Here is a 25,365-nt window from a genome sequence, read left to right as displayed (position 1 = left end):
TCCATAGGCAGGTAGTGGAAGGAGAAAATAAATATATATTTGCTGCTTTTGTGAATTTGAGATTTATGATATTCTTTCATAAAATAATTTTAAAATTATTTGTACTTACAGCACCTACTGTAAGTAAAGTGGCAAACRTGACTTTTAAGTCATTTTGATCCTCATCTTTGCTGTCATCTGTAGGTAACATGAGTGGGACAAAACAGACAAGACTTTAAACACGGTCAGAGATCCATCCTTTCATCAGGACCTGTGACCATGGAAAAAGCTTAATGTTCTTACTCTATATTCCTTCTGATTTAAATATTAAAAGTAGTTGGAAAAAAGACAACACATACAACAGCTTCACTCTCACTACATGTCAGAGTACTCTTGCACTTGAGGGGTCAAACCAAGAAAACTAACTTCAGGATCCACGTTATTTTACAGCACTGTTACAACATGGTAAGCACTGGAACACTTTAATTTTGACTACAGATACGCAATATTCTTCTGGGTGTACCTCTGGTGGTTTAAATTCAATTTCTCATCCAGTGAGCCATACTAAGACTTAACAAAACTGTTGCTGCAAAGAAGAACTTTCAAAAGAAAAAAATAAGGCAAAAGCAGAGAGGCAGAACAGATTAAGTCCATTATGATCGATTTTTGAAACTTGAAATTAAATAAGGTCAGAAATTGAGATGTTTAACAACTGCACAATTTTAATACATAAAAATAGATACTAAGTAATGAACAAGTTTATACAAACCAGATTTCTTTTGTACGGTACAAAACACTGATGGAAATAAAAAAAAAGATTTGCTGAATTACAGGGCAAGACCAAAGAACAACAAAAAGTTATTGAAGAAAAGTTTTAAATGATCAGAGGCTTATTTCATAAATAAGTGTAATGTTTTCATTTAACAAATACAAAATTTACTATATAATTTATTAACATCAGGAAATATATAAAATGTCATTACTGACAGTATCTGATTTAAAAACTGATGCGAATACAATAGCTTTTTTTTAGAAGTCTGAGGTAATATTACAAAGTAAATCAAAAAAGCTTTAATAAATAAAACTAAACCCAAGACAGTGCAATTTTCAGTGAAAATAAGAAGATAAAGCTTTTATTTTAACAATAATAGATAAATAGTTATTAAAATTGGGCTTAAGCCATAAAAAAATATTTTGGCTAATGTGCCTTGTTTTCAGATAAACTGTATAGCTATTTATTCATGAGCTAAAATTCCACAAATTCAGTTCTACAGAGGGGGGAAAGGGAGGTGTTTGTTTCCAGATTTCTTACCTACATCCACTTCTGCTGCTAGGTTCAAGCAATTCTAAATTTCTGTCTAGTTCATTCAGTGCAATGGTGAAAGTTTCATTTCTTTCTTAACACCTGAATTCCTGTAAATTGAAATCTATTTTTAAATCTCCATTTTGGAAGAAACCATATAGAGTACAAAATTTTGAACTGCTGCTTTTAACACAGACAGTGCTACCTTAGCTTAGTTCCAAGCTAAGTTCCAATGAATTTTAATATTTGTTTCAGTAATAGCACAATTAATACAATGCAAGATATTTTAAAGTATCCCACTATTTGTCTCTACTTTAATAAATTAACAAAATCACCACTGTCTTCTCTAGGAAAGAGAATAAAACGCAATTTACACTTAGCTATTGAAGAAAACCCACAATGGCTTTAAGACTACAGATTAGAGAAATTAATTTGTTCATCATGTGAAAATCTGTTGATTGTATGCAAATAAAGAAAGGGAAAACAAGAAAAATAAAATATTTTGCTATTATTGCAAATAAGTAATGGAATACAGATACTCAAAAATATTTAAGCACCAACTCCCAATAGAAGTCAACTGGGAAACAACTCCCAATAGAAGTCAWCTGGGAAAGCTGACAAGTTAGGTGCCTAATTATCTTGGAAGATCTAGCCTTTATTCAGCTGAAATAGAAACCTATAGAATATACAGTAGCTTTCAATAATAATAATAAAAAAATACTATACTGCATGCTAATAAATTCTGTCTAATGAATAAAATGCAGACTTTTAATTACATCTGCATTTTAGAACTAGTTTTTCCCCCAGCTCCTAGTTGTACTAATTCAGAAGAGAAATATTAAGAAATTAATTTGTGTAGGGAAAACTAAAAAACATTTTCTTTAGGTGCTGACCTTCAAGTTAATGAAGGCTTCAACATTCTTCTGAAATGTTATTGTATTCATAGCTTTAARACTTCCAACAAAGTTGCTGATGATACCATGATACACTACGTGTCATTTTTTCTTATGTTGTGGATTTCATTCTTTTCCTGAAATATTAAGTATATGAGGAATTTATTCTAAGTATCTAGTTTTATTTACTCTAGAAGTAAACCAGTAAACCTGGTTAGTTTGTTATTGGTTTCAAAGGAGGAACATGCAAGTTGCTTAACACCTGTAGTTTGACCTTGAATCCACTTAACTTGAAAATTACCTTTTAACCTTCTTGTACAATCCTGTTGATCTGTAAAAGCTGAATATAGAACATTTAAAATCTCTTCTTATTCATAAAAAATAAACTTTTAGCAGTAAATGGCACTATCAAAACCCTATCTGTTCACCAGCAATTATTTACATGCTTCTTAGACAGCCTGTTTAACTGAGAATGAAAACCAGAATATTAAAACTGCATACATTTTATAAAGTTTAAAATTCCTATTTGCCTTTGTGAAAATATGGCTACATGCTCTATGTTACATTCTTTTCTACTGTTTGTGTTAACTGAAGACATTCTACCACTGGAATTAGTTAATCAAGAAATATTCTGTATATTATTTCCCAGTGGGATACACATGATTTAAAGTAATTATGATTAAAGTGCTATAAGAATAATGAGAAAAGAGCTATAACTTAGAACTCGCCTTAGTCATTTTTTTTAATCAAATAGACCAACCTTCTGTATGAAGAAAACTACTTTCTGTAATAAAGCAAGCAGTAAATGTATTGCCATACAGCAAAAAAAACATACACTTCATATTTAATTTAAAAAATGTTTTAAGTTGAGTAAGACTTCCACAGTATCAAGAGACATAACAATGAAAAGCTTAAAGGCACAATTAGAAGAGAGTGAGTGCTACATAAAAATGCTGTTCTTGAAGTACTTTCCCTCATTCTAGACCAAACCCCTCTGCATTTGAAATTCCAATAATCAACTTTTGCTTCAATTCTTTCTTGTTCTTGTAAGGAGGGAGACAAAGCTGGTTGAAGCAAGTATGGGCCACAGGTAACCTAAAAAATTGAAATTAAAAAAGAAATAAAACCTCTCATTTAATAACAACAATACAAGTAGGACACTGCTATTTACCTACAGATTTCCAGTTCAACATGACTTAAAAAAAGTAATCCTCTAAAAGGAGTATTAATCCCAGTGTTACTGTTCAAGATGTGAATAACAGTGGTACTGTTTATATTTACAACACATGCGCCTCAGGTACTCAAGCTGGTTTGTTTGCCTGCAGTCCCCTCTCCCCTCCCTTTCTTTTTGCTTAAGTTGGAAATATCCCTTATAGGCTTTGCAAATTCCAAATAGCCAAACAACTTAAAAAAAAAAAAAAACAGTTCTTCTCTAAATACTAAATTTGGAGTAATCAAAACCCATAACGTGAAGAATGAAGTGGGTTGTGCAGTAGGTATGGACACAGCTAGMTGGGCCACAGTTACTGTTAGGATACAAAAGACTGAAAGCTCAGCCTGGTAAAAATACATCCTTGCAAACGTGTGTCAGGGCAAAGCACAGAGGAACTGATTGCAGTCCTGAAAAAACAACAGTTCATACATTTTGGTCCAKGTCATGCCAATATTTGAACTTGTGAGTTTCTTCTGAAAACTGAGCTTGAACATATCTGCAGATGTCCCTTCAGATTGCCTGGCTGAAACACTGCAAACACTGCTCATCATTAAGAGGGATTAGTTTGATGAGAACTATTCTTGAGAAATATAAATATTTGTTTTGTCATCAATACTAGATGTCACCAACGTCTGGGCTTACAGCCACAGGCAGAAAGAAACTATGGGATCTTCCTGCCCTTTAAAACCTCAAGTGACAAGCAGGAGGGCATTCTCTGATCCTTCCTTGTGAGCAACGCAGTGCCAACATGCCTATGTCCATCACTGCACTGGCAGTCTGACTGCAAAGAATACCTTGTAAAACACAGACCCAGATAACTAAAATACGTGCTATTTCAAAATACATTTTTCCAGTTTCAAAAAAAGCAGCAACTTACAAGACAGTGAAATTAAACAAATTCAAAGATGACTGAATTTTCTTCATTTTTACCAGATCCTTATGTTCATTTAACATATGACTTCAATCAGTTATGGGCTAATTGAATAAAGCTTTAGTAATGATATAAACAAAATTTAGAAACACAAGAGAGCTGGCATGCACACAGTTCGGGTCTCCTCAGAAAACCAATAAAATTGTTACTTTTAGAAACATAATAAAAACATTTTAAAGGAATTATGTTAAAAGCTTGAGAGTTGAAGGTAAGCCATCAATTTTTGCTTAGGAAGCGTCAGAACCAGTAAGCTTTTGTAGACAGCTTTCCAGATTATTTAAACCAGCCTCCTCCATTCTTGAGAAAGAAAATACTAGCTGGAAAGCATGAGGAATTTTTTCACTTCAGTACAAAATGAAACGCTACCAAAAATCTAAGTACTTGGCATGGACTTCAATTTAACTTTCACAATGAAGTTATGGGCTGCTTTGCTCCAGATACATAGGAGCAACTTCTGCATTAGCAATCCACTTACCCAGAGACCATAAAGGAATGCTGCATCTTTACCAGCCATACATGTTAAAATCCTTATTTAGCCGGTCAAGAAATAATGTAAATGTTTTTATGCAGCTGTACAGGCTGCTATTCATAGTGACAAGCAGACTCAATGAATTCAGAAAAATTCACAGTGATTCACAGCGTATTTTAATTAGCTCAGCTGTCATGCTAGGAACAGTAAAGCTAATAGTTTCTTTGTACTGAAGACATGTAAGGAAAATCTTTGTAAATAAGTAACTCCTGGACTCAGATGTAAACATTAGCTGGAGAACTGATTTTGTATTAGATAATCATCTGCTAAATTTAGGTAATTAATAAATGGGTTTAATAACATCCTAAGAACAAGCTAGAAGAGACCATAAAGTTTCTCCCTTATAAATTTTGTTTGTTCTTCTTTATAAGGACATTCAAGAGCAACAAGGACTCTCAGAAAATAATTTAAGAATGAAAATAAAGTTCAGAAAATTATTTACCAATTAGTCGATGTTTCACTCTTTGAAATCTTGAAATTCAAATCAGCCATTCCTCCCACAGGTACTCTATCACTTCCTGTAGCAAAATGTAGCAGCTTCTTTTGAAGGTCAAGAGAAAATCCAAGTACTACATCCCAAAAGTATCTTTATTCAAGACAGAGGAACAAGAAAATGGTGCAAGATGAAATATCCTGACAAAGCAGAAGGATATAACACAACTGCAAATACTATATGATAAATTGTCACTAGCTACAAATTTAATAAGTAGGACATCAGTACTATCCTAATACATGAAGTTTTGAAAAAATTCCTGGGGATTTGATACATACGGCATTAGTGAATTTTACAATGATTTATTATCAAATGATGCCCCAAACCACTTTTATATAAAATGTTGTCCTACTGTTATAAATATCCTGAGTATCTAGCAGTATTTGAAGAAAAAAAAAAAAACACTTTTAGAAGATTGGATAATAAAGACTCAGGTTTCACCATGCAGGATTTGAAACTATTGTTCTTTTTGACTACTTCCAACTCAAACTGGTTATATCCTTCTAAACATACCCAGGAAGACATCATATCATTAAGACTCTAGGTGTTCCTACTTGCAGATAAATTAAGTCTGTCTTATCCAGAAAAACATTTTTAAAGCTTCAATCATTTATGATTTATTTTCAGACTATATTCAAAGAAGAGATTATTCCAGACAGTCTACCATTCTATACTGTTTATTTAGAATAAAAATAATAGATTTAAACCTACCGTATAGTAAGATCAGTTTTCTGGTAGCCCTCATATTGGGTACTTCGCTGTAAAGCGGACATATCCAGTTCAGGACTACCACAAACAAGAATTTCAACCTCTTCTGGACGAAGTAGCTGTCAGAAATGAATTGTAAAACATTTTTGTTAAAGATGAGAACCGATGCTACAAGATCCTGATTAAAAATTATTTAGGATATTTTGTTTTCATTATAGAAAATTTAATGATATTCAAATATAAATTTATAACTTTGATCAAGCACATTGTTTCATAGGAAAATAAATTCCTTGAYATTTTGATGAATCTCTTACTACTATATATAGTAGAAAGCAAAGTTAGTGGAAAACATCAAATTTAGCATATTTCTTTTATAACTCATTTCTCTTCCATTATTACATGTATTACACTGTCTTGCTTGTCTTTCAGTTAGATTACAAATGAGTCAGGAAGAAAATTAGGTTTTTACATCTGGAGTTCACAAACAGGGTCTTATCTCTTTTTTTCTTAATACAATTTTTATTTTATTTCTACCCAAAGTGAACTGATAAGGATCAGTGGCAGACAGAATCTGACTCTTTGTTGTACACACTATGTGCAATGCTAATACATAAAACAATAAATCATGTTAAATGACTGCTAAACTTGCACTAGTAGAACCTACTTCTTAATCATTTACTACAACATTTTTAAGCTGCATGAAAGTACTTCATGGCATTTCAATGGATTTTCAGTCTCCTTCCTGAAACTTCCTTGCAGTTGGTCACATTTCACTTTTCTGCAAGCATGTCATATTTGGTTAATTTCACAGGATTGCAGAAATTTTCATGCAAATACTGTCTCTTCCTTCTCTTCTTACTGCACAAGGAAGAATGTAAAATATAAAAGACATTCCAACAGCCAAATAGGACTGTGTACACAAGAATCTTTAATATCAGTCTCATTGAATATTCTTCCAGCAGAATGTAACATGGGTTTTTGGAGCTTTACACCTGTGACTGTAGGCAATACAGAGAGTCCTTGTAAATGTTCACATGAAAGCTTGTGAAGTGTCAGTGAATACACACTGTTAAAAATAAAATAATTTGTGGACCTTTATTTATCTGTTTCTAATAGATCACTGCAGATAATAGCTCATTGCCTGCATAATTCCTTTTGTTCTTCTTGGACTCTGGGGACTCTTGCAAACTTGCTCCCAGAGTATTATACACAATCTACAAACATGGAACTTTACTCTTATCCTTAAAAGAAGTTATGCACAACTTGGCTGTGGTGTATTATGTTACTCTGGATCAACCCTGCTCTATTTTGCAAGTAAAACACTGTTTAAAAAAACCCCAAAACCCACGACCCAGTGTCCTCAACCTATGACTTTTACTACTTCGTTTTCTTCCCTCTTCTCCTKGTAAAATTACTGAGAGTCCTGACGGTGAAGAGAGCAGGACAAAACTACGTCTGAACCTGTGACTCCTCAGTAGCAAAACAAACATCCCTATATAGTTATAACTAGATGTTTATATTCAACTACATTGATTAAACAAGATTCCTTATGAACCCTAATAACATCATTAGTCATTCTCACATATCTGAAACAGAAGTGAAAAATTATGCTTTACTTTACTCTTACCAGTAGCGCATATGAAGCACAGACACTGTGAAATCCGTAATAGAAAGCTGCAAATTGTTTGTAGATCGATTTATTGAGAAGAAAATCAACATAAAGCTGCACATATTCTAAAAAAAGAAAAATATTTTAATTTTGTTATATTGTAAGAGTTTTAGACAATCATTTGTTGTGCCATCTCAAACTGCATTGAATTAATAAAAATGAATGCCTTTTACTTTAGGTACTAATAAGATCCTATTRAGGTTGGTAGAGAAAATTTTAAGAATTTCAATGTCACACTTTGAAATTTATCAGTTTTTCCCTTTATAAGTCTAAATTTTGTTTAACAATCTGCCAAGTTTGCATAATTAATATGTATTGAAGTACCTTTTCTATTCTGATTTGTGACTGGAATTTTATCTCCATTTGGCTTTAGGTTGTAAGATTTTATAACACCAAATTCTTCCTGAAAAACCTGAGGAAAGAGAGTTTTTAAGCTCAGTGCTAGAGAAGAGGTTCATATACTCACAAATTACAAAGCTTGTATTTTTTATTGCAAGTATTTATATCACTTTTTAGAATATGCTGCTAGTATGAGGATTTTTTAAAATTAAATATTACCATTTTCAACAACGCCACAGACAAAGTCACAGATTGTAAGGCGATAGTGTCAGAGGATGCAGAAAGCTAGAAACGCACCAGCAGCAGGATGCAGAATCCTGGCAGTCAATACTTAGGCTGACTTGAAACGCAGCCACAGCTCAAAGCCCTGCGAGATGGAGTGGGCTGTTGCATGCCCTAAGCTCCAGCAACTTGACTGATGCTCGTAAGCGAGCTTTCATCTCGTCCAGTTACATTTCAAACACTCAGCAAGCACTCTTTGTGGGCCACTCCATTGCAGAAACACTGGTTACAAATTACTGAACTAGTCTGAGAATCACTTATCATTGTGTATGTAATGACCTGAAAGGTTGAGTAAAAATCCTCTTCAACATTGCCTTCATAGGATAGAAGTTCACTTAGTCCATGGGCCAATTCCTACAATAACAGTAAAAGAACCTTTTAGTAAACTTACAAAACTAAAGAATGCGCTTTACAAGGACATACCAGAATCATTACACTATACAAGAAGTACCTTGGAAAAAAAAAATGCATATTCAAAATGTTTATATATACTAGAAAACATAGTGCCTGAATAATACATTCAGAAGAATGATTTTTTTTTTTTAATTTCAATATAAGCTATTAAATTTTCCATTTCTCTATGGAAAACATGTCCAGAACATTTATATTGACCTTTAGTATTCTAACTTCAATAAAAGTAGAACTGTAGAAATTCTATTTTGCTACAGAATGTGGAGAATTTCTATTTTCAGTACAAAAAGGGAGACTTTATCAGTCAACACACAAAAAAGGGGCTCTTCTGAAACCATGTATGATTCAAACATTAAATAGATTTTAAATTAGTAATACAGTCTCTAAAATACTTAATACTTACTGGCATAATCTGAACCAGGTCTTCTAATGTAACATCACAAATACCTACGAGCGTGTTGTGATCACAGGGAACAATGGGAGGACTCAACAATTTCTTGTAACAGCAAGGTGGAAAACGAATATCCAGGGTGATGCTATTATATACAGCAAGTCCCATAAGCTATGCATGTTAAAGGTTAAGGGGGAATAAACCTTCACATTCTTGCTGTAGTTAGCTTTTTAATTAATTTGGAAAAAATATTCAAATTTTTCCTGAGCATACTCTAATATATGCTAAATAAACTGACAGAATGGAAATAATGTCAGTCCAAAAAATTTAAATAATTTTAAACACAATCTTATACTTTAATTAGGTAAAAATTAAAGCAGTCAATGCACATTGACAGAACATTTGAAGTCCTTCATCTTAATATTTGATAAAAATATTTCCCGAAGCAATTGTTTCAAAGTATTGTTATGATAAAAAAAMCCCTGCAGATCCAGATGTTTAATTCAAAAATTATAGACAGCACTCATTATAGTAATTTTTCTTTTGAATAAAATTAAAAGCATAAACCCAAATCAGTGCTGGCACTACAGCTCATCAACTAACCCATTTAAGACTATCTGATGAAACATCACAGACACAGAGTTTGGGGAAATAGATAGGGGTGGGAGAGCACAAGCTACTAATTTAGTTAAAAAAAAAAGATAACTTGCATGTATAAGATTAACTGATTCCTCTTCTCAGACTTGTATTTGTTACTRCCAGATTTGCTATTATAGTCTACTGTTTTCGTTTCACATTGAGGCAACTTATACTTGAGAAATATCAAACATTTTGTCATAAAATTTAAACATGTAAAACAAATACAAAACCAGAATAATTTTTCAATTAGTTTCAATTAAAGTAGATGAATCATCCAATTTAGTCCCCTTTGCCCCATACTCATGTAATTAATTACTTAAATATATCTGTTGATAAATGAGATAATGCTTTMCATGTCCTTATTGTTTAAATAAGATACATCAAAACATTAAATAATGAGTTACCTGAACAAACAGTTTGTAGTACATATTTGAAATTATAACAAAAAATYAGCAGAATACTCTTATGACTCAGCTTCCCATTAGTAAAATGGGAACATCATCATCTCATTATTGTTAACTATGCGTCTGAGGACTTTGTACATGGGCACGACAGAAAAGCTAGGAAACAGACCTATCCTCAAGACAGGTCTGAGGACAAGCTTCCATTCAGTTATCTCTCCCCCCAACACATACTGATCGACAGGGATTTAAATGAAATAATGAAATATTAATACACACAAGGTCATTTATGTTTACAGAATGAGATCAAAAAACATAACTATGGTAAAAAAAATGACCATGTATACATTAAATGTTGCAATGCAATCTTAATTTTAGTATTTTCTGACTGCAAAATGTACCACGCACCCATAAACAAACATTTTCTTCCTATTTTTAGTTCTTTYGCTTGAATGACATTCTTTATATATTCAAAGTGGAACATACTTGTACATACAGTATCAGAATGAGCTGGAAGAAAATCTTCTGGCCACAATGAACCCACATAATGGCTCTTTAAACGCCTGTTCATACAGCACCTTCTAGTGAACATAAAAGGATACAGCGCCAACCAGCCGGAATTCAGAGTAGTTATCACATTTAAAGCTGCTGAACCAATGACAGTGGGAATCCTTGTGATACATGAACATACCTGTAAGCACAAGACATTTGTTCTTTACAGAGCTTTATCTTCAATAAAAGATCATACTAAAACATTCTTTTCTCAGATATATCCTTAACAAGCACGTCTATCAGCATAAATCTCCATGCTTGTTTTCAACTCTGTGTCCTCCTTTCCGCAGGAGGAGCGGATGAGAAGCTCACAACAAGGATCACCAACTGGAGCTCCAAAGCAGGATCAATTGTATCAGCCCTGATAGGCATTGGTGTAATGTATTCTTCAATATTTCTAATAACAGATGTTGTACACCACCTGTATACAGTCTATTTCAGCACTTTGTAATCTGTACAGCCAGAAGTGTAACTGTCTAACCTAAAACTTCCGTGCTGTAGTGTAAGCCCATTTCTTCCTTCCTTCCAATATGGGCAGCAGATCACAATCTTTAAAAATGCAGGCAGGAATTCCATGATACAAGTACTACAAGCTTTGTCATCTTAGAACAATGCTGTAAAAAGTCTATCTTGTACATGCACCTGCAGGAAAGGCGTATTCTTCATATTTTTGTAGCCAAAATTTCAGTTAGAGAAGTTATAAAACAAACAAATAAAATCCCCCAAATAATCACAAACCCTAAAACAAAAAACCTCAAATTCTCAATTGGCTTAAATCAGAAGCTAAAGCCTACTAAAATCAGGGCTGTAAAATGGTATGACTCCTATTTGCGTCAGATGTTTTAAAGAGAAACAGAAAGGAAAAACCTACATAAAGAAACCACCTAACAGCTTTAAGTCGTCTAGGGAAGAAATATTCTCAGAGAAGCAAGAAAAGTAACTTATACCCTAGTTRAGCAAGCACCAAGAGTGAAATTAACTTCAATTCATAACTAAATTGGATAAAAACTGAGGGCTGGTTTTAATTTGTTGGGACTGAATGGGTCTACAGTATAACATTATTTCCACAGCCAGCATGTAAACCAAAGCACTAACTCGTCCTAAGGATATCCAGTATGCAGTGCCTCACCTCATCTTCTTTTGTAAGTGAGGTTGTGGGAAAATATAGATTTATATGAAAATCAAACTCCTTGGTCAAAAAGAACCCCCGTGCCCCCAAAGAAAACAACCCTCCCCCCCAAATCTGTCTCAGGGACCTCTAGCCCTTATGAGAAACTACAGCTAAAAATTTGCTTTCAGAATTTTTATTTTTCCCCTGTTCTCCTGAGTAATCTCACTTTTTCTTTCAAACCTGAGTTACACCAGTGAGCTCATCACAAAAGGTTCAGGCAGGGCCATCACCAGAAGCAGCAGGACAGCTGTGCACCAGGGAGCACCAGGTCCATGCACCAAACAGCAGCGATGCTGAACAACTGAACTCTGTCCTTCCAAGCTTCACTGACAGACATTATTTGCAACTTAAGCATTAACAAATTACTCTTGAATGTTTCCAAACTCATCAGTTACCAAGCTCTGCTGACAGCACATTTTTATTAACAGAACCGTCAAGCTTAAGAACAATTTCTCTAGGATAAATTGTTTCCTATTAAGTTTGTTATCACTAAATGTTATTTCTCCACACAGACCTTTTTTTTCCCCTTTACTAGAAAAGGATTCTAGGCAAATAATGATCTCTGCAGGTATGAGATATTTCTGGCTTAAAACTCTGTGGATCTTTTAAAAGGAGTCCTCTAAACAATGGAGTACCATGCATTTTGGAGGCAACTCCAGACAGACARACAAGCTCTTGTACTCTATAAAGGGCCATCAGGTGTCATGCTGAATGACAATAACCAATCAGTTTTTCTAATCTAAACAACCTCTGCACACACTAATCCAGAAACATATTAGTGACATTTATACACAACAGAGGAAAGCTGACTCATTTGAACAAATACAAATTGAGRGGAAAACCCTCCAAGAGCCATCTACAGCGATACAGAAACAGTAAACTGAACTGCTTGGTTACAAATGGTCATTCAGATCTAATATCCTATTTACTCAGAAGTCTTCCTTATTTTCCCCCGGGCCTGAAAATGCTATCATCATCAGCTCACAGGCCCTAGTAACCACAGAGGCAGCCTATTCCATTCAGTGTCACATCTGCCTGTACCTTCCCTGCTCCTGATTCAAAGACCTTGMTCTTCTGAGAGCATCTCAGAGCAGTCCACTATAAGAATACCGGCCCCATGCACACATGCAAACAGCAGATATAATCACAACTACTCAGGTAAGAACTAAACTCTATTAATCACAAAGATACTGTGCTAGAGCTTGCAGACACTGAATTATCAGTGCAACTGAAACAACTGATACACAGGTGGCCACCAGAACTGGCAGTTTGCCATGACCACGCACAACATCATCACCTGACTGCAGCTACTTATGGAAAACCAGGGAGATCCTCTAAAGCAACAACATGAGGACAGCTGAGGGCAGTTTAAGAGTAGAAAACACAGCGTGAGAAGRAAGAGTCAAGAACAGCGGGCGAGAACAAATACATTTGGCCTTATCAGCACTTGAGTATTTACTAAACTATCTACTGTTATGTGTTACTTTTGCAATAAAAATACCATTTTCTGATTTCAACCARACAACATATTTAAGCTAAATGGGAAGATTCTTATTCTGGTTCCAAATATTGGAATATACTCCACATACACTCTTGTATTTATCCTAGAAAATTTCCAAGGGCAAATATCAGTATTTGAACAGCTGGAACGATTTTTGCTTAATCTTCTTAGCTAGTTAGTAAGTCAGGAATACTCAAAAGAACTTCTCAGGAAATAAACTGAAAGCACCTGCTCAAAGGCCCAATTCCACCAGATATGTAACAGAKTTAAACTATCTTTGTCCCATTTCATAAAATAATTAATGGCCTTCTCCAGTCTGTGTAGAGGCAAATCAAGGTCCTGTCTCTGGCTAGAGCTGGAAACACTGTAACACAACAGATGTATCAATAGACTTTTTTTTTTTTTTTTTTTTTTTTTTTTTTTTTAATCCACTGCTGTCTTGAATCCTCCTGTTTTGTACTCAATGTTCATATTTTGCTAGGATCCCTAAGCTGGTGAGTACCAACTAGCCTAATGGTCCTAATAAAACATGAACACAGAGCCTCTGGTTTGTGAAATGAGATTTAGCACGACTAAAGCCTTAAAAAGTTTAATCCTACTTTTTATTCTAATTCCATTAATGAGAGGTTTGTTCACCTTTAATTTTATCCTACCACTGAAATGAAGCCTCAGTTTCTCAAGGACACTCAAACCTCCTTGTCAAAAACCCCCAAAATCTTCGGAGCTCTTCAAAACATCCCATTCTCTTCCACTATCTTCTACGCCTAACGGTCTTCCCAACTGTACTGATGACAGGACATGCCATCTTTYGTTTTCACAATATCAATTTATTAATTGACTAACCTGCCCAAAATTGGACTAATGAAAATTYCTATTCATCACTATTTTGGCAATTTAAAATTAACAATTTTTAAACTTGTACTTGAGGAAAAATACGAGGACTCACCATAGTCTGGATGGAAAATTTGTCGAATTAGAAGAAGAAACCACTCTTTTGTCAGGCCACCCATATCAAGACCAGCTTCTCCTACAAACGTGACTTTCAACTTCTTTTTCAGATCTGCCCTCTTCCTTGCCAACTATTACAAAAAATAGAGAGATTTTAAAAAGTAGACTTAGCATTATTACAACTTCTAGACATACAGAATACATTTCCTCATCTTTACAGCTCATACCAGAAAGCTCTGAACTAGTAATTTGCATCATCTCCTACTAGTAGGTCACAATTGCATTAAAAAAAAGAAAATCATTTGGGGAAGCAGGTCTTATGACCACCTGACATCATCAACCCACTTGCCCAGAATGCCTCTCCCTAGACTGGAGAGCAAGTTCAGTGTTTTGCAAAGCAGCCTTTTAATGAGCTACTAGATTCTAAAACATTAAATTTGAGTCTGTCTAGAGTACTCTGGACCTATCCTCTTTGATCTATGCAAGTGCCAGCCTATCAGGAAGAAATGCTAGCTTTTTTTTTTAAAAAAAGCATTCTTGCTGGGAGATGTTTAACAAATAAGGTGGTAACTAAAATTGTCAACATTTGGACATACTTCTATTCAGCACAGTGCATCTGCCAGCAAATACCAACTGTTTCGCAAAGATGGTTTTTAGACTGTAGTAACACCTCTTTTCATTATTTTGTCCTAGAAGACTACATGCAGCATTTCATCCATGCATGCAAGAGGCCTGCAAAGAATTAGATTACAGCCTTTCACAACTAGCATTGACCATCCTGATAATGTCCCTGTCCAATTTTCCTCTAAAATTACTGACAACTCCAGAAAAAGCTTTTAAACCAATTAGGATGATGTACGTACTAAAACAATTACAGTTTTTAGCTGCTGAAGTAAGTCCCAGTTGTGTAAATTTTATATGTATGGGTATTGCTATTATTTGATTTTTAACTAGTTGAATTTACTTTCCTTTGCAAATTAATTTTCAAATTTTAAACGAAATAAAATGTCTCCACCCCCCCTTCCATTCCCCACTCTCTAAAGAGAATGGAAATTTTATAGCACATTTTTTTACTCATCCATAAGATGGGCAGAAGAAAATACCAAAAATAAATAGGAGAAGGTTTTGGCTTTCAGAACTATTGTAGTTCACAGTTATAACAGTATGATAGATAAAAACCTACAATGCCTCAGATAAAGCAGTTCATATTTCTTCTGCCTTCAGAGATGAAACTAAAATAGATTGGCTTTAATCTCACAAAAAAGTTTAAACTTATGTTTTCTGAACATGAGTAATCAGAACTGATCCAACAGTCTTGATTTGCTTACATCTTTTCACCATTTGAAACAATTTTTCAATACCACCAGGCTGCTTTTTGTGTTGAAAAAGATTAGGGAACTAGATTTCATTATTTTCAGTATTTAATGTTAATATAAAAAGGTTCCATGGACACATCTATCTCTTTTCTATAAAAGGAAAAATTATATTCAGAAACATGAGTAGTTAGTTAAAATGCAGATATGAAGTTAAAGAAAGTTTAAAACAAATATTATAGGATAAAGAAGTTAGTGCAGGAAAAGGATATAAATATTTCAAGAATTAGAATAGAACAACTTCATCTAGTGGTTAGACTAGCCACTTACTATTGGTGCTTCTACCATGGAAGAAGRTAGTAGGTAATTTGATAATTAGCATGGTATGCTTAAGGTAAAAATTAAGAACAAGCAACCAACAGACTACGTAGCGTGCGAACATACGTGCTCATTGTGGGCTTCACTATGGAGAAGTACAAGGACAGAAAACAAAATTCAGAATGTCCAACTCAATCTATTCTGYATCACTGCTGTTGTGACACAGTAACTCAGTTTTATTTAGTATTATGCAGCTACATTTCCTCGCTCTCTGCACAGAAAGATTTAAATGACTTATCATATTGAAATCAAAGTGCAATAGCTACTTTGCAGTAACACACCATTTAATTAAATTTGTGATACCTCATCAAGTGAATCACTAACAAGGTGCGTTCTCCTCACTTTCACATTTAGGAACAACATATTCATGTCAGGTTTCTGTCTGCGAGAGACTTTGTCCACAAGGCTTTGCTATTTGAATGGAAAAGAAACATCATACATACATCTTCATTTAAAAAACAAAGCGTCACACTGGCTAAATGCAGAAAATCCTTACTATCTTATATTAAAGACATTACCCTAATATGACAGCTGCTTCAATACTTGCAAGAAGTAGAGAGCAATACAATCTCTTTTCTACTGCAGATAGTATCTACATCATATTCTAATAAACTTATCGGGATGTCTAAGCCAGAAGATGGCAACTGTGCTGCAACCTTTTAAATTCCACAAATAGTTAAAAACATGTACCCACAAGACTCTAGAGTTTGGCTTGCATTTTATTTATCTATCCACAAGACAGGTCCAGCAGGACAGTAACTGCTATGCGGTGCTCCCATACTGAGCACTGGGGAAACCAACAGCACCTACCATCTGAAGGAAGTCACCAAAGGAGGGAGACAAAGCCTCTTTCTAAAGAAAAACTGCCCAGAAGCAGACCTCTTCTGTGGCTTGTGAACATACAGTTGCACCTTGGTCTTCAGTGACAATACATCTTTATGAATCAAACAGGAAGTGGATCACAATTCTCAGGGAAATCTTCTTTAATTATCTTATTAACTAAACTTGCTAGGACATCATGCTGACGTCTCAAATAGAACTAAGAAAAAGTTTACTGAAACTCTCCCCCCACAAMACTATTTATGAGCATCCTGAAGCCAAACACATTAAAACAGGAAAACCTGAAAGCATTCAGTGTGCTTATTTGTAAACTGATAATTGTAAAGCAGCTCAAGTACTTTTTCAGGGTAGTCCTAAATATCAGAAGTTCTTATRAAGTGCTGTATAGAATATTTAGCTAAAGATATATAAGATTACAATTGATTAGACACAAACATTTATCACTAAATGACTTACCCGTGCAATACTTATCATCTGTTGTTCCGAGTCCCTTTGAATAATAACTTTTTTTGCTGCTATTGAAATAATAAATGGGTACTGACAGAAAGAAAACCTGAATGACAAATGAAGAAAAAGAAAGGATAAAACATTTCCTAAAGAGCAAAAGAGGAGTGAATCTTTATTTTAGTATTCAGTAACCATCTTCCCTCTACTGGTCTTAATTTGTAATATATACATACTCAGCTTAGTAAAACTCACACCATTTAGTTACAAATACTATGAGCAGAAACTCTAATCAGCAATAGTATGCATCCTAAACAAACCTCATTTTTGTTTATCATTGCTCAATAGTCCTAAGAAAATGCAGTTATCAGTTACAGATGGCAGGAAGTATCTCCTGCTTTGAATATTAAATTTGAATTGCTACACTGAACTAATGAAAATGTGAACATCATCTTACTAAATATAAGCAAAACAACTATCTCAGTGTAGCATCCTCAGATGCACAGTACAGATATTTCTCTTTTGGTTTATTTGCTGCAGATCTGCTTTTCAAAGGCATTGATTTTCCACAGGTCCATCTGATTTAATCAAAAGCTACAGGTGCTCAGTATTTCTAAAATATCGTATTACATCAACATTTCATTGCAATCAAATAATACCAATGATTTAGAAAAACTTCAGAAATCATTAGGTAACAGATACTTYAGTAAGTCTTTTGGTCATTTAGCTCATGGAAGTCAGATAATAGCAGTTCTAGTTCAGCAAAATACCCTAGTTTAGAAAAAAAAATAGATATTTATAAGCTTGTGTGTGTGAACCTGTAAGGATATAACTCTGATAAGCAATAATGCTAGCAGCATTTAGTACACGTTTTGTTTGACAATGCATATACACTACGTCAATATTATGATACGCAATAGAATACAACAGCTTTTCTCCTGTGCAGACTTACTGTGGAGCACGTAAATTTGCATTCAAGATGCCAAACCTTAGAACAGTCCAATCAGCTGGCTAAGCAACTTAATAGCAATGAAGAAAAACCAAAGTCATGTCGCATTTGAATCTAGACGATTTCTTTACCTTGGAAAGTATTATGTAGGTATATTCAAAATCTCAAAAGTCAGTAGTTTATACTGTCAGTGCTGAGAAGTATTGTATATGTAAATCAAAAGCAGACAGTTTGATTTAAGATACAAGCCAAAGCAAGTCTCATACGTTGTCTTCTTCTGATGTCAATTTGCAGCCAACTCTTTCGCTTTTGTTCCCAAATTATTTGTAACTATGATTACAACACTGTAAATAGGCATTTGGTAAAACACTACACAACTCTCTAACAAACAAAAAAAAAAAAAAAAAAAAAAAAAAAAAAACCCACAGATTTTCTATACTACCTTGAATATTCATTTTTCTGAGAATTTTGCTTAGCTTCTGGAAATTTATACAGATCATTGATGTTGGGAAGACAAACACCTGAAAATGGTTGCAAAATTCCATTAGGTAGTCCCAATCATCACCAGTATCTTGATCTACATTATCTTTGCAGGCACTTGTGTGTCTACTCTTTCTTCTACTGAAACAGAAGCTGCTGCAGTCTGCCTTTCTCAGAAGACGAGCTCAAAATTCGTTCCAGGCTAACACCAGCTGAACAACCTCTGACAGGCTCAGGTGTACAGGCAAGCRGACTGAGCTAAGTCACCTAGCAGAAGTTCATACTTAGGTAACCAGACTGAGTTTCAGATCCTGCATACATGCCCTGGATCTTGCACATCAGGAGGTCTAGATTCTACTGTTTTCAAGAATGAAAGAAAAAAGAAGAAAAGATCTCTCACTGGCCTCCTGGAAATCTTGATCTAAAACTTTTATCATGGAGTCTTTACTTAGTTGGAAGAATTACGTATTTCAAAATATTTTATATGCAAGGTTAACTGGAACTTGCTTATACTGGTCCTTATTAATTCTAAGCACACAGCCTTGATTGGGATTCTTTAAAGTGCAACTATGCAGATTTACAAGATATAAATTGAAGAAAAAAGAGTGGGAATACCAAAGTAAAAAGAATCAAATTCATATTAAGAGTGATAGTCTGTGTTATTTCAGAGACTACAGATCAAGCAACTTTTTTTTGTGRTAGATACTGAATTCCCAGTGTCCCAGCTGACTGAAAAGAACTGGAGCAGATAGACATCTCAGAGCTCTTTTTTAAGTTCAGAGGTAGGTGCCAAAGTAGCCAGAGGGTATCCATGCAAAAAAGCAGTCYGAAGCTCACCCTCACTGAGACACTAAAACTTTGACTGAGACTACATAAAGCCTACTATACATTTACTGCTATCATTTCTCACGTTATTTTTTCTTCCCCTTTAACTTCTCAAGCAGAATATCAGACATCACCCAGCCTAAAATGCCTGTTTTGGTGGAATAAATTCTGCCCTCCAAGTTTTCCTCAATAATCTGCTGAAGGCAGTGAAAATTGTACATACATATGAACACAAGAACATTTGGAAGCTGATGTCTTAAATCAGGATACTGAAAAAGTCTTGRAATAAAGGGAAAGTAAAAATGATCTTGTGATTCTAGCCATGAACACCCAGCAATGAATCTGGAGAGGTTATTTTTCAGGTTGCTGAAAAATACATCTATATTAAACATTGTAATTTTTTTAATTAATAAAACAGTATTTTAAAACTCAGCAGAAAGATTAAATGCCTATTTCTCTTTATGTTTCTAAATAAAACTTCTGKCTGTCTCTCACAAGAGACAGCTTCAGCCTGTATAAGCTTCAGCCTTAATATATTTAAGTTATATTCTTATTTTTCAAGTAATAGAAATCGTTCCAGTGAAATCATTTGGACTAACAAGAATACATATATGTAAAGAGGTGCTTAAGTCTTTTCAGGATCAGAGCCACATATAACACAAAGGCTGATTAGATGCATGTTTATTGTTAAGTGATAAGTATGCACATACCACTCTGTGATTATGTTAGAGGTTAAAAATATGATCACGGTAAGAGGTAGTAAGTACAAAAAGCAGCAGAGAAGTCCGTATCAATAAACAAACTCATTRCTATCTATAATTTATACCTTAATCCATTTCACAAAGATGGAATATGAATTCTATTACCATCAACCTCAAATCCATCCAGTGTCTGCAAACAATAGTTACRCTGTTTTCCAGTAAAATATAATATTTAATATGGCATATATAAAAAYAGTATGTAAAAAGACAGATGAAATATTATTTAACAAGAACCTTATTTTTCYTTCTTACCTGTGAGAGTTTCCATAACATTGCCAGTTATGATATTCTTCCATAAGATCAATATGATCAAGTGTAGAATTATAGAAATCCGTATATGAAATAATAGGAGGACTACTTAGACTATTTGAAGCATCTGAAAAGAAAATACAAAGGTCTTTCAAAATACTGCCCTGATTAGGCATATCAGTTTCCAGGCATTCTGAGCACTAACRATCTCAGAAACTTGTAAAATTGATCAGCTACTAACAACTTTGTCTCAGTCTTAGCCATAGAATTACAACTGTAACATAATACCAGATGTCATCATATTAATAGCTATAAAAACAGTAATTCCTCAGCTCAGTCCACCTATKAAAACAAAAAGCTTGATATGTTTTTTTTTTTTAACATGAAGAGCAATTCCTCTACAGCATTTGACTCTAGTCAATTCAGTGACATACAATATAAGTTAAGGTGTCATGGATGAAGATTAATGCCATATTCAGATGAAATCTCTGAAAAAGTAACTTGAAAGATGGATTTCTTATACAACCTCACTTAATTTCAAACACACCTATGGCTATAACCTACAGGCTTTGCAGGTAGGTTATGTGTTTGACTTTGATGCCTGTTCACAAAATGGGATGGAAAGGAAAACCCTAACCACAGGTTACTTCTACAGATTTTTGTTTGAATGATCTTCAGTTGTTGCCATAGGAGAAAATTATACATAACAATTCTCTACTAAAAAGCAAGTATGAAGACTTGCCAGTAGATGTCTGTTTCTGCTTAGAAGCAGTAAGATACTTTTCATCATTCTCTTCTACTGTACTTCTTACTGTGCCACCATCCCTGTCACTTTCCTTCTCAAGAGAAGTATAAACTGTTCCCCCACCCAACCATATATATGTGTACACACACACACACACACACACACACACACACACACACACTCTTGAAGAAAAAAACCTACTAAATAAAGCCAAGACTTTGGTTGCTGATGGAATCCACCAGGTACACTTCACCATGGGTGGAAACTCCTCAGGTTTTGCAGGAAACAAGCGTAAAGAAATAAACTGCAGTAACCTGTCCACCAGCTGCTTGAACCTTCTCTGTGAAATCCTAGAACAAACATTCTGCAGTTACTCCTATGTGATCACTGCTCACACTGAAGCCTATATTATCAAGTTTTCAACACTATTTTCTGAAGAACATGCTTTTGTCCTATACATAAAAACAAAACTATAGTTTGAAGCAGCATGCTTTTAGTATTAGCACACAAAAATGCTCTTCAGTGCAAAAGCAATCTCTTCAAATATACCTTTTTAACATCTGCAATTTAAAAAAGAATTACATGTGAATCATTACTTCTTTTAGTTAACAAAATATTAAAAAATAAAAACATATCTATTTCAGCATACAATCTGAACACTGAGCAATTCTCAATTTTTGATTGATATTCAATCTTAATGAACACTGAAAAAGACTTAAAGCATTTGTGACAAGTGCATTTTAATCACATGCTCTATCACTTCCATAATCATAGCAGAAATGTGTGCATATATATACACACACACACACACATTTAGATACATTAAAAAATCCTTTTAGAACTAAAAGCTCTCATTTTTAAGTGGTTTAGACTTCTAATGCTTGTTTTAAGAATGAAAAATATTAATCTGCCTAGTACATCCTTACCCATGAGAGTAAATTTGATTTGCAAACATTGTTCCAAATGAAATGATAATTACCACAATTTTAAGCAAATGTGGACATATTTGGGGGGAATGGGGGAAACATGCACACATACATCTACCTATGTATGTAATCCCTATCCTTGCAGAGAAGGGATCCTTAATTAACAGATTCACTCTAAGACGGAATGAATCGCTCTAATTCAGGCAAACTTAAAGGATATTGTTTAGACAGTTATACCCATAAATGACTTTAGTTTGGTGATATTAGAGKTTTTTTTTCCATTAATTAAAATTTAATGCCTCAGATACACTCTCTCATCACTTTTACAACTGTATGAATCAAGGAACTGCTTTCGTTTGTGGTTTTCATGCTCTAGAGCAAAACTACAACAACTTTTGGAAATAATGCAAAAAGAGAGCTTTATTTATACAAAGGTTAAAGACATTTGCATTAATACTGTATTCTGAATATCTCATTACAAAAAAACCTAATTCTGTATAAATTATTTTGCAATGAAGGCATTTCTTTTCTTTTTGGATAAAGGTATTTCTAAATATTATATACAGTTTGCATCTATAAATCAGTATCACTTAGTGGACTATGTCCAAATGTGCTTTGAAAACAACAAAAAACAATCTCTGTAGTCAACTTAATTAACTTTCATATAATTTAACTTTCATATAATTTAAATATTATATAAAACAGTCAACATCAATGGAAATATGACAACTGTAATCCTAAAAAGAATTGAACTTTTATTTTTTATTTTTATTTTTTTTACTTTTTAGACCAGTGCACTAGGAAATGATGGTCAGCTTCTGTTAAGGCTGCTATCTGTCTTAGCAAGTGAGCATAGATGACATAAGTAGAAGTGTTACTAAATTGAGGATTCTGAAAGAGATTAAAAAAATGTGTTAGATTAATAATCTGCATAAAAGGAAAAAGTCATTAGGATTGTTTTTATTTGCTTGTTGTTGCCAATACAATTATCCAGAAAACTGTAATTCAGAAAACTCCTGTGACAGTGGAAAAACTATGAAAAAAAATACTATTCACAACTTCTATTCAAATGAAAAATACATAACTCCTAACTGTAATTACCAGTTGATCTTTTACATTAACAGCAGAAGCTTCTCTCATGTGAACAGGTGTTAACTACACTGCCAAAATTTAAAGAAGAAATTTGCTACAAGAAGAAATCAACTTTAGTAGCAAAGATAATATGCTAATGCAGACAAATTGGAATGAGCTCATTGAATAAACCGCAACACTACAGAAATTTCCTGAACACCAAAAAGTGCATATACTGAAACTTTCCAGAAGGATCAAAGTTACAGCATACCAATAAAGCAAACTGGGGAATAAGGAGAAAAGAACCAGAAAGCCCATGAAAATATTTACTCTTTCAAACCACAATATGATAGGAAATAACTGCACATTTAAGTGTTCTTAGTTCATAGTTTTAACTTACACAAAATTTCCCCAACAAYTGTCTTTTACCAAGCTCCCCTTCCCATCATGCATACCCTAGACTTTTTCTGTATTTTGATACAAACTTATAACATGAAATCAAATGCGAAGTTTCTCAGTCACAGATTAATGAATATTCTGTTTCCGTAGTATACTGGTTTATAGATTATAAATTAAGAATACACTACTTAAAGAAATGTATTTTTCTTACCTGTAGAAGTATACAGTATGCCCTAAGATCATCTTTTGTTCGTGGCCTAAGAACGAACAAAATAAGAAGCAGAATCATACAGATACCTTATACACACACATTAATAGCCATGAAAACATGCACTTTAGGACTCAACTTTGCTTTGTCAATATTGTTGTACACCACCCTCAGGAGTAAGCTATTCTAGCATCCCTCTTGTGGTATAACACAGGAAAGGAGAATAAATGAATAAATAAATAAAAAAAAAATCATAATTGAAGAGGCAAGAGGAGGCAAGAGGTCTTTCAAAGTGGAAATTCATGCTTTTGTCCATCTCAGAAGACATCACGGAAGAGTATTTACTCTGCCTTTGGTATTTCCTGCTACAGTTCTCTATAATTCCTACCATTGCAGCCTTCTGTACATCTTGCTGTTCATCTGCCTCAAGACTTCTGCATAATCACAAATAAAATGTGGCAACAGCATAGAGGGCAATACAGGGTCCAGAAAGGAACAGACAGGGGCTGGGACATAAGTGAGTGCAAGGGGCTATATCTTGCTGTATCTTTTTTGTGACTCAAACTATGCATTTTTGTTTCTATTACTTTTTGCTAAAAATCTTTCCTTCTCCCAACCTCCTGGTTATTCTGTTTGGCACCCTGTACTTCTCCTTCTATGTTGCTGCCACATGTGTATGGTGTTGTAAAGTGAGTTTTGGGTCAAGGTTAGTAGCACCTAGGTTAGAACTACATAGGGTGAGGTGGGGAGAATGTGCAGTAGGTTATTCAAGATCAATTCCCTAATTCATCTCACAGTTCAGATGCTAAGAGTTTGTCTTGGCACAAGGAAGTGGGATTTTGGGTGAGGGAATGAAWGGCTGGGTCTGCTTCTCGGAAGTTCAGTGTGACTTTACTGTGTTCGAGGCGTATTTCAGCAGACTTGCCTGCCAAAAGGAGACAAGCTCTTTTAAGTCAAGTAAGTTGTATCAGAAGATTTTCTTTATTTGGTCAAAACAGTAGAATAAAAGACAAAACCAGTCAGCATTGTAAATAAGTGGAACAGCACCAATATAAAAATTGGTTATAATTACCCTTTCCATTCTTGTAACAGACCATTAATTATTCCCTTTAGGACCGACTTCTGAACATCTTGAGGCTATGGAAAAAAAAAGGTGGGAAAAAAAATTAACCAGATTTCATGGTTTTCGATAAACTTGTTTTTGTAGTCCAATAAGATTAGAGTGGTACAATCAAAACTGAACAATAAGTGAAATACTAGAAATGGTGATAAAACTAAACTTTTAATATCGCCAGTTATACCACCTAGAAACAGCAGAGGATGTGGTGTCAGCTAGCACTAAACATTTTAACCAGCTGCAAAATTGGGGAGAGGGGAGCACGGGGGGATTCCTGTGCCCAGGAAGTATGCTGAAGGCAATAGCA

At 34.2% G+C, this 25,365-nt stretch overlaps 1 protein-coding gene across 1 annotated transcript in view; it reads right to left on the bottom strand.

The window, feature by feature from the left end:
- Positions 1–2,997: 2,997 nt before the first annotated feature.
- The window catches only part of HECTD2 (HECT domain E3 ubiquitin protein ligase 2), a 42,779-nt gene continuing 20,411 nt past the window's right edge, over positions 2,998–25,365 (bottom strand). Inside the window, exons 10-25 of the mRNA XM_085324807.1 lie at positions 25,014–25,078; positions 23,945–23,990; positions 23,045–23,154; positions 21,539–21,687; positions 20,596–20,719; positions 17,341–17,437; positions 16,348–16,455; positions 14,352–14,484; positions 10,784–10,872; positions 9,154–9,312; positions 8,619–8,693; positions 8,043–8,130; positions 7,677–7,783; positions 6,053–6,168; positions 5,291–5,434; positions 2,998–3,270 (exon numbers count right to left, since the gene is read on the bottom strand). Coding sequence (XP_085180933.1) covers positions 3,150–3,270; positions 5,291–5,434; positions 6,053–6,168; positions 7,677–7,783; positions 8,043–8,130; positions 8,619–8,693; positions 9,154–9,312; positions 10,784–10,872; positions 14,352–14,484; positions 16,348–16,455; positions 17,341–17,437; positions 20,596–20,719; positions 21,539–21,687; positions 23,045–23,154; positions 23,945–23,990; positions 25,014–25,078 — 1,731 coding nt within the window. The 3' untranslated portion in view covers positions 2,998–3,149. The remainder of the gene's footprint in view (positions 3,271–5,290; positions 5,435–6,052; positions 6,169–7,676; positions 7,784–8,042; positions 8,131–8,618; positions 8,694–9,153; positions 9,313–10,783; positions 10,873–14,351; positions 14,485–16,347; positions 16,456–17,340; positions 17,438–20,595; positions 20,720–21,538; positions 21,688–23,044; positions 23,155–23,944; positions 23,991–25,013; positions 25,079–25,365) is intronic.

The sequence above is a fragment of the Rhea americana genome, unplaced genomic scaffold (genome assembly GCF_003343005.1).
Source record: "Rhea americana isolate MKP2758 unplaced genomic scaffold, rheAme1 scaffold_93, whole genome shotgun sequence".
In the NCBI taxonomy this organism is placed as follows: Eukaryota; Metazoa; Chordata; class Aves; order Rheiformes; family Rheidae; genus Rhea; species Rhea americana.
The sequence above is the reverse complement of the archived record's forward strand: the minus strand, read 5'-3'. Positions and strand labels throughout refer to the sequence as shown.